The sequence below is a fragment of the Denticeps clupeoides genome, chromosome 17, assembly GCF_900700375.1.
Source record: "Denticeps clupeoides chromosome 17, fDenClu1.1, whole genome shotgun sequence".
NCBI lineage: Eukaryota > Metazoa > Chordata > Actinopteri > Clupeiformes > Denticipitidae > Denticeps > Denticeps clupeoides.
Genome location: NC_041723.1, coordinates 1,607,981 through 1,618,535, shown reverse-complemented (window position 1 = coordinate 1,618,535; position 10,555 = coordinate 1,607,981). Strand labels below are relative to the sequence as shown.

The 10,555-nt window shown below is 47.0% G+C and overlaps 1 protein-coding gene across 2 annotated transcripts in view; it reads right to left on the bottom strand.

Moving 5' to 3' along the window:
• Positions 1 to 7,356, bottom strand: part of sema3ab (sema domain, immunoglobulin domain (Ig), short basic domain, secreted, (semaphorin) 3Ab) — a 23,809-nt gene extending 16,453 nt beyond the window's left edge. For both annotated transcript variants that reach the window (XM_028958627.1, XM_028958629.1), the window contains exons 1-3: positions 6,884 to 7,356; positions 2,920 to 3,080; positions 809 to 871 (exon numbers count right to left, since the gene is read on the bottom strand). In XM_028958627.1, the coding sequence (XP_028814460.1) occupies positions 809 to 871; positions 2,920 to 3,080; positions 6,884 to 6,977 (318 nt within the window). In that variant the 5' untranslated portion in view covers positions 6,978 to 7,356. The remainder of the gene's footprint in view (positions 1 to 808; positions 872 to 2,919; positions 3,081 to 6,883) is intronic.
• Positions 7,357 to 10,555: the final 3,199 nt, after the last annotated feature.

Sequence of the window (10,555 nt, the reverse complement as noted above, 5' to 3'; positions counted from 1 at the left end):
TCTATAGAGAATGAGTACGGAACTTCAACTAGGATATAATTGAATGGTGCCCAAAAAATGTTTCGGGGGAAACCCCAACATGATGGTGTAGTTTGGGGAGTCATGGTTTAAAGTAACATGTGAGCAAACAAAGGATGAACGCAGACTGTTGCAGATCCGGTGAGGCTGCTCCTTCGCCGTTCATCTACTACATCAGGTGGACCCAGACTGACACAGAACTATGTTGTATGTCGAGCTTGTACTTTTATTTGTTGGTTTACTAAGCTCCTCCATCTCTAAGTGACAGTTCCCCAGTGTTCTTCAGCCTGATTGGTGGTGCGTTGGTGCTGAGCTCGGACTTGCAGGCCCGAGTCAATCTCCCCTCACTCATCCGTCCGCAGGCGACCCCCCCCCCCCCCCCCCCCCCCCCCTTTTCCCTCCTTTTTCACCCCTCCATTCAGCCGGGGAGACATCTGTGATTACAGCCCCTTCATTCACTGCCTGCGCGTTTCCATAAAAAGAACACAAAGCGGCTTCCGCGCCATTCAGACGCGCTGAGTGGCAGCCGAGCTCATCAGCCGCGTATTCAGCCGCCGAGACGCGGCTCTCGCCCGGCCCGAGGGCGAACGCGGCCGCGGCTACACCTGGATACTGTCTGTTGACTTAGCGATGTCCCACAATGCCCTAACGTTCCGCCGTTGGGCGTCGCCGCGCGCCTGCCAACGCCGCAGATGTTTCTCGGCAGCACCAAGACAGCGAAACGGGTTTCTATCATAAACAGAAAATATGATGTATGTGAGGGCGTGGACCTGTGATCGGGAAAACTCACCTGAGTGTCTTTCCCGGCCCAGCGGCACTCGTCTCTTCTGGACTGAGAAGGAGGCCAGGGTATCTGGTTAAAGGCAGGAACGGAGAGAGGGATGAACGAAATGTGAAGTTGACCGGACAATCGTGTCATGATTCAAATCAGGCTGAGAAATGTCTGTAAAATGTACATTTCTTCTCACAATAATACAATCAGTAGTGCAATGCATTTTCATTACAAATGGCCGCAAAACTCATCCATCAAACTCAATTGTCTGAAAGTTGAGTCGTGGCAACTGGACTTTCTTTCTTTAAAGGTAGAGACGTTTCATTCTGCATCCACAGAACTTTGTAGATCGGAGGGAAGTTGGCTTGTGCCCACAAATCGGTTTCACCTCAATCCCGCCTTGACAGGGCACACACAACTTATCTCCAACCTATTTTGTTGCCCTTTCTTCCATCCCCGGGAAAACCAGGCCCAATTTACACGTCCACCAGGTCGGCCACATTTAACAAGCCGCTTAATGGGGGCAGGAGGAGCTGCCAGGGCGGGGCCGTCAGACAAAATCACCTGGATGACTGAGAATCTTCACAGACATCAAACACAATTGCAAAATTACTGGTCCCTACTGGTCAAAAAAACTATCTTCTCGTGTCATGTGAAAGTCATTCCTCGTCCGTCCAGACACACTGTGCTGTGGATTTTAGACGTTTTTCATTTCTCTCTTAAGGCCACTTTAGTGGTCTCTTTGTTGAACGATGATAAAGTTGACATTTTGACTTTCACTTGGACTAGCTCCAGTGCAGCTTGCATCTTGTGTGCATGAAGCAACTGTTTAGTGCTTGGAATTGTGCGCCATTCCAGCAGCAAATTCCAGACTTTGACTTTCTGTCATGGGTGAAAGATGCATTTTTGTGTCCATGGGTGGCGGCTAATCTTATCTGGATTGGAGTAGCCACCAGAGTTCCCTCTGTTGTGCACCTCCAGCTGCCCCCCAACCCCCCCCTGTATCCGGTGGGGCCGAGCTCGTCCTGATCTGATAAATCCATAAAACCTGCTCCAGGTGTCGGCATTGCACACTTTCAGCAGGAGGCCTCGTAGGAAACAGCCAGTGAAATTAAACAAAAGAAACCGGCGTGAAGCTCAGCAAGTCTGATTAAATCCTGGTAGGTCAGGACGGGACGGATGTGCGGAATGCATCGGATTTGTAATCTGGCATGTTGTGCTTTTCCTATTCTTGAAAAAAATGAATAATTTATTTAAACAGAAGAGCTTAAAAAATTCTTCAATATCCAGGAAAACCTTCATTCAATCGGTATGATCCACAAGCCCCACATAAGGAGAACAAGAAAACCCCAATGTCTTCACCCCAGGGGCTGAAGCTTGCTCCGTGCCAGGATGATAATTCCGCTGTAACGCAAACGTTTGGCCCTCAGATCCGGACAGGTCGGCGCCACGTCTCATCAAACCAGCTGCTTACCCCATAATTCCCACCCAGGCTGGGACACTGAAGGTCCATGTGGAAAAGTCACCTCATCCCCACTACTGTACAATTCATCAGAGTGTGCAGTGACCTCCAAAATGCTCTGCACCTAATGAAGCCTACAGGTATTTCCTGCAGGTCATGTGACTTATGCTAATTCCGGAATTCTGTTTTTTTTTTTTTTTTACCTGGAATAATCTGGAAATGCGGTACACATCGGGAGCGACCCACAATGCAATTTGTCTTCACTTTTGTTTGTGTTTACTTTCATTATTGAGCAGGTCTGCGGTGCACAAGAGACACGAGGGAGAGCAGAGCGAGCAGCAGTGGTGAAATATTCATACCGGCCTGAAACAGATTCCCCAGTGCCAGTGTTTGTGTGTGTGTATGTGTGTGTGTTGACATCTGCACTCCTTTTCTGATCTTTTCTAGCCAGAGCTGAGAAGTTCAGAATTCAGATAATAATGTTATATTTGTCACTCAGGCACCTTTAGGCACCAAAACAGACAAAAAGTTCTAAAACCATCTGAGCTATTTTACTGCTGGGCTTACTATACAAATTCAAATCTGCCCAATCTGGCAACACAAAGGTCCTGTCTCCTCTCTTCCTCCTCATCTGACCACAGGAGGGACAGAAAGTCGTGGGAATCACCAGTTGGAAGTCCAGGTTGATGTCGACCAGGTCGAAGGAGAAGATGTGGTCTTTGGCCCCGACGTAGAGCCTGCCCTTCTCCTCGTCCAGCAGGAAGGTGTGATAGGCGGAGCTGTTGGCCAGGCCGGTGAAGGTCGCCAGGTTGTTGGAGTCGAGCATCTCTGTGGAGCAGAACACACCGCGCTGTTACTTGAAACGCCACCTCTGGCCCGAGGCCGCGTGTTTATCTGAGCCGGACGTCATGGCGGGGAGGGTAATTACAGGGAACATCAGCACTGACCACCAGCGTCGCGCTGCCAGCCGCGGCTCCAGGCGCCGGGAGTGTGTGTGTGTGTGTGTGTGTGTGTGTGTGTGTGTGTGGATGTGACGCGTGAATTCTGTTGTGTTTCCTCTGGCCGGCCGAGTGGCCGGGCCCAAAAACACACAGGCGCCGGCGGTGGAGTGTTTTATACATCCGACAGGAAGAGGAGAGGAAGGATGGAATAAAGACGGAAAAAAGAAAAGGATGGCAGATAAACAGAGGGGAAAAGGAGTATTAGGGAAAAGAAAAGCATCTATCTTTTTGTGGTCTTCATTTTTAAAAAAGCAGCTTTTTAAGTTTATAACATTTATAATCGACACATGGTATTTTCCAACAAAGTCAGGAAAGTGTATGGTGGTGTGCGTGTGTGTGTGATAAATGGAGCCTTTGTGAGTCCTCTTTTCTTCTGCTTACGAAAGGTTCCCCTCAAGTGGCTGCCGTTCTGCCATTTGGCAAACACACACACACACACAGACACACACAGACACACACACGGACGCTTCTATCCAGCACTCAGAGCCAGAAATCCTCTCCAGAAATCCATCAGTCAGCAGGAGCAGTAAAGGAATCCCCTCTTCACTCTCTCTCTCTCTCTCTCTCTCTCACACACACACACACACACACACACTCTCTTTGTGCATTGCTATGTTTGTGTATGTGTGTAACGCCGCATACTCAAAAGTGCAGTGATGCCTGGGAGATCAGCGGTGGTGACACACACACACACACACACATTGCTGGATGCATGCTGCACTCTAATGAAATCCGATGTTAAGACTGACACATTGACACCATTGACTCTGTACCATCGTCCCACAGGGAATATGTACTTACCGACAATTTAGTCATAATCATCAAATCTGGAGTTCAAACACACACATGCACACACACACAGACAACTCAACAAATGCACCAGCAGCTTGACATGAAGGAGGGGATGTAAAATGATTCAGTGAGGACTTGTGTATGTGTGCAATCATGCGTGTTCTGCAGCAGTACGGTCTGTGTGTACACGTGTGTGTGCATGTGCGTATGTGTGTGTGTGTGTGTGTGTGTGTGTGTGTGTGTATGTGTATGTGTATCGAGGCAAAGATAATGGTATGCAGGCATCTTCATGAGACTTTTTCATGTCCAGCCAAGAAGTGAAGTGGAGACAGAACACAACTCGAATAAAACACCATTCAGTGAGAGCTGCTGTGTGTGTGTGTGTGTGTGTGTGTGTGTAACAGTAGGCCACTTCATTAACTCTAAATCAATGTCAAAATATATTTGCACAAACGTGACACTGACTCAGTAAATGTGCTATATTTGCATCACACACACACTTGTGTTTGTGTGTGTAAGAGCAAGCTAGCGGCTGTGTGTGTGTGTGTTTGTGTTTGATGCCTTTTACACTTCACGTAGAGGTAGATGTTAGACTTTCTATCATAATAATCCCACGGATCCCCAGGGCCTGGAATCCTGGCAGCGTTAGGACCCCGAAGAAGCCCGACCTACAGCGGTTTTCCACGGTTACCGGAGGTACAGGTGTGCATTCAGGGATCACTCATCGCCATGTTCACAAAAACACCCTGGAAAGAATGACTGGTGTGTGTTCGTGCTCGCTCATGGCGCACGACTAAGAAAACGCACCCGCAGACACGCGGCCGCGGATCCCTCCCAGTCACGCCGATTCTCTGTGATTGGCAGGTGTCTGTGTGTGCAGCCAATCAGCACTGACTTTGGAGAACATGGACCTTCCGACTTCAGTCAGGTGCCATAGTGAACACACACGCAGACTTTTTTAGGCAACTTGTGAAGAAGGCGGGGTTATTCCTTGATTCTGTGTAGGCCTGAAGAACGTGGTCTAACCTGGAGAATCGAGGGTTTTCCGTGTGTGTTGCCAGGCCTTGTCTGCCCTTACGGCGGGAATTCCAGCGAGATTCCCAGTGGTTTCCTATCCGTAATGTGCGGGTCTGTCCCAACGCTGTTTCTAATTACGGCTGCTCCACACACGCGCCGTTCTGCTGACGTCCCCGAAACCCGGTCTGATCCGTAACACTTTCCCCTAATCCGGAGCCCAAAACCCCATCTAACCCAGACAGAAAGGCCGAAATTAAAATATGACACCGCTGGAAAATGTGGCGATTCGTGTCCGGAAAGATCCAGAAATGAGTTTATTGAGGGAAAGAGTCTGTCCCTAAACTTCATTAAAAGGACAAGTGCGCACACACACACACACACACACACAATCAAAATGTAGTTGTTCTGTCGGGATCTTCAACAATGACTCCTTTCCAGACTCCACCCTCCTCTTCCTCTCTCCTCAGGTCCTTCAAAGCCTGACAAAAATAAACTCTCTTACCCTACATACTGCATTGTGTGTGTGTGTGTGTGTGTGTGTGTATGTGTGTGTGTCTCTATCACAATATACACAGTCGTGCCATCCTATAACTTTGATGCTTTTGTGCGCGTGTGTGAGTGTGTGAGTGAGAGAGTGAGCGAGTGAGCGTTCTTTCATGGCACCGAAATTCCTTCTTTCAGGCTTTAGTTCATGTTACACGTCTCTTAATGTCAACACTGTATTGACCTTAATCTTCTGTATTCTTTACACGATATCGTTTACTATGTTCAAAAGACATGTTCAAAAGGAGAAGGCATTCGGTTTTAAATACACAAAATACACACACACAAGAAAAAAGTTCACACACCCAGCGTAACAAAATCTGGGTTTTTAGATTCTTAGTGCCCAAAAACATATACACCCACACATACATATATGCACAATACACTGTGGGTTTCTCTCTGTCCAAGCGGCATCATGTTTATTCTTGAGACCTGAGTGTATGTGAGATCGGAATTGTGTCATTGCAAAAAGTGATGTACGCATTCTGAAAACACACACACACACAGACACACACACACACTTTGCACATGTTCCACTCAGCACCACCTGCAGAGGTCAGTGTGACCTACTCTGACTGCGCAGACCGCATTTCTGCACAGGAGGACAGGTTCAGGAATAAAATTTTAAAGACACTAACTTCTAAAAGGAAAATTTTACACCAAATGTGTAAAATATGTTCCTACCTCATGCATTTGGTGACTTATACTGTGCGGAAGAATAATTAGAGAAATCATCCTGAAAGACTTTCTTTCTCTCCTATTATAAAGCGATAGAAACATATAAATTGTCCATAGAGCAACTGAAGTATGAGGTCTCCACTGTTCTACTTCCTCCTGTCCCACAAAATAGACACTGATGCCGCTGAGGTTCTCCAGACTTGGATGAAGCTGAGGATGAAGCCTGGCGGATGGAGAACCAACTCCACCATGTGCAGCGGTTTCACACGGACATCGTTCATTCATGCCGACACTTATCAGTCTCAACCTGTCCAGAAGCACCACCTCACATTGCTTTCAACAAATCATTTTGAAATTGAATGGCTCCCACCATTCCATTTTGAAAGGCGCACTAATGCAAAAGCATAAAAATCAGCGGATTTCAGTGAAACACTGAATCAGAGCTGTGTTCCCCACAAAGTTCAGGGTCTCAGAAGTGTCTTTCATAAGCACAGTGTCCCTGAAATGCCGCTGCAGGCTCTGACCTGAAGATCTGCACCACCTAGATGAAGGTGAATGTAGTAGGTTTGTGTTCTGCAGGAAGCCCTCAATAGAACTTACCTTTATAAGACAGCTTGAGTCTGGGGACGTTGCTCTTGGCAGGTTGGGACGTCGTCCTTCCCAGGAACAGCAGCATTAAAAACAGGTAATCCATGTCCCCGTAGGTCCTCTCTCTCACACACACATGCACGCATACACACTAGTGTGCATCCAGAGAGCTACTGAGCGAGGGAGGGGAGGAGGAAGGAGAGATCCTGTCTTCTTTAGCCCAACTCCAGGAACAGGTGATGAGAGGGTAAGAGGAATGGAGGTCACATCTCTCCAACAACAGCGGTCAGAAGAAGATCTGACCAACCGTAGACCCCTCAAGACACACTTCACTCCAGAGAGTTTCTCGTCCCGCCTCCTACGAGGTCTTTCCCGAGCGACGAAGATTCACCACCAGGGAAAAATACGAGTCCACATGGAGTGTCTGACACGCACAGTCGCGCAGAAGCTGCTGCTGCGTCCTGAAACCCGTCCTCACCAGCTGAAGGAAGGAGATAGAGTGGAGGCAGCGGAGAGAGAGAGAGAGAGAGAGAGAGAGAGGCAGGGAGGGAGGGAAGAAGAGGGGGTGGGATGGAAGGAGGGAAGGGTGAGAAAAAGCTGAACTGAGCTTCAGAGCTCCTCTTACAGGAGAAACACCTCCACAAAACTCACTATGTGTGAGTGTGTGTGTGTGTGTGTCCATGTCCTCACTAAGACAGGAACACATGACATTGCTATGAGAAATATGGATTTTTTTTATTCTCACCGAGAACAGGTAGAAAATAAAGTTTCATGATGGGGTTAGTTTGATGTTGATGGGGTACTCCTAACTTCCAATGAGGTAAATGTGTCTGTGAGGACGTGTTCGACTGAATGTGAGTGTTTTAAGGACCACAGGGGGTCTGAAACAGAAGCGAGCCACCCTGTTGGGTCTGGTTCCGTTCATCCGAGTCTCAGTACGGTCGGTGTAAGACGGTTATTTTTAGTAGGGCTGAAAGACACCAAGAGACTCGGTGAGTCACAGTGGCCTGGGACGGGACCGCCATTCATCACCAGTTTATTGTTTAAGGTCGGAAACCTGACGTGTTTAAATAGAACTGAATGGTGCGGGATGGAACATTAAAGCCAAAACAACTAATGCAAAACTGAATATTGTGTGTGTGTGTGTGTGTGTGTGTGTGTGTGTGTGTGTGTGTGTGTGTGTGTGTCTGTTGTCGATGTTGAAGACACTTTTTTGACACTCAACCCTCATGCAGGGACAACAGCAAATGTAACATCTGCTGAGAAGGATGATGATGGTGGCTGTGGTGAGATTCTGTGCATTAATTTCTTCCTCACAAACACATGCATACACACACACTGGTGTGTGAGTAATGACAATTTAATCTTCTGTGACACCCTGCTCCTGTTGTGGAGCAGTGGCACAAACCCACTAAGTGCCACATACACACACACACATAAGCCCTGTCTATCATCACTGGATCGGAATGAGATCAGGACCAACAGTCGTGACCCAAGTGCCAACAGGTCAGTGTGTGTGTGTGTGTGTGTGTGTGTGTGACACTTGTTCTCAATGTCAATACAATCTTTTGGAGAGTTGTTTTGGGGAGGAACTGAATCTTCGCTTGTCCCCATGAGTGACCCCCCATCTCCCACTCCATCCATCCGTCATGTGCCGCTCCCTCTCTCCTGTCCCCCATGTCACCTTCATTCCGCTCCTCTTCCTCCGTCCTGCTCCTGTTTTGCTCGTTATGCAGCTCAGGCGTCTGCAGCTGCTCTCGTTTCCTTTTTTAAAAAAGGTTCTCCTGCAGAACCAGACCTAGATCTGCAGGGCAATAGAGCCAAACTCATTTAGATTGTAATAAAACCTTTTTAATATATATTCTAAAACAAACATGCAATAAAAGCACTATAAAACAAATCATAATCAATGTATTGTATCAGTTATATGTAAAAGTTAAATCGGACTAAAACTCTAATAAGTACAAATGAAATCCTAAAGTTTTTTATATCATCGAGAATGTTCTTACTTATTCGATAAACATGCCAGGATGTCCAAAACTCATTCGGCCTACAATTGTTCCTTTATCTTATCCTGGAACGGATTCTTTTTCAGTTGCACGGTTCCAACTCTACAGGAAACTACGCGATTTGGAACCGTTCCCCAGGGGAACCTCCATTCGGAAATGACAGGTTCCGTTGGTTTCTGCTCTCCAGTTCCCTCATGGGCAGGTGCATGCTGGACATTTAAAGTATTTATAAAGTATTTATATAGGACTGTTCTCGGGATTCTCCGGAGTGAAAAGTACCTCGGCTTTTATTTTTACTCTTCGGGGTGCAGCTAATTGTCGTTTGGCAGCTTTTCTCCTGCGCTGCTCCTGCCAGGTCTTGTGCCTCCGTGGTCACGGCTGCCGATGCACAAATGGACCATTGTTCCTCTAGAACCTCCGTTATTACATCAGTGAGAGTCATGAGGCTGACACTGTGGCAGGAGAGAGAGACAGAGCGGCAGGGTCCGGTTAGGCAGCAGGTACAACTCGTCATGGGAGGATGGGCTGGGCTTGGTTTGGGGGGTTAAAACGTTGCGCCACTGAGGATGGGAGTGGAACCATCCTCGGATCCATCTGGAGCGCCGGTGGGAACCTTTGTTGTGGACGAAGCGGAGTACATTCAGCAACCGCTAATCGCTTTCATGCTGCAGGGCGCCGATGACATCAGAGTCAACGCTAATCAGCATAACACAGATGGAGGGGCGGGGCCTCAACTGGGGCATAACAACTTTCTGATTGGAGCAAATAAAGGACCCTTTTTTCCAAATTCACTACACCAAATGTTGAAACCTTCAACTGGGAGCCCAGTTTCAGTTCCACAGGCTGATATTTACTGTGACATTGACAGACAAATGTGTGACAGGGATGTCCCAATCATCCGTAAAGGCGTCATGTGACCGGTACTGTACAGAACAACTCAATTTTCTCCTCAATGCACAGAACGAGAGAACCTAACACAGCAACATCAGCAACAAATCAAACTCAGTTAAGACCTGGCTTCCACAATCACACTCATATTTTAAGCCATGGATAAATGATTGCATGCACTGCATCAATTTTTTTTAGAATAAAGTCATTTATTCGAAATCTTATCAACTGTCTATGGTCAAGAAAATAACTGGGAAAATTGCACAATTTAGTAAAATCTTGAGTAATTCACTTGACTTCATTCTTCATTTTACCACTAAATCTGGCCTGGCAACATGCCTGTTCATTTAGGCTGTTAATTAGCTGCCTGATCTTTAACAATTGGCAGGATTAATTGACTCAGCTGTCTGATAAATGCTTTTGTTTGGATGCTGTTTCTGAATATTTTCGTTCTAATTACTTCCTCATTTTTTTCAAAGACAAACAAAAAAAAACATCTGTAATCATAATCTTGAAGTGGTGGGTTGTGGCTGGTAGAAGCCTAGTGGGTAACATACTCGCCTATGAACCAGAAGACCCAGGTTCAAACCTGTCACAATCCGGTCCGAAATGGGGGTTTCATTGTTGTCCTGTGTAATGTTCCCTTATCGTTCTCACCTGTGTTAATTGTATAAAGCTGCCCTGTTCGTTTCTGTTCGCCGTCAGGTCTTTGACGTTATGTTCCGTGTTCACCAGTGTCTACGTCTCGGATGTCTCCCCTGTCCTGTGATTCACCATTAAACCCCTG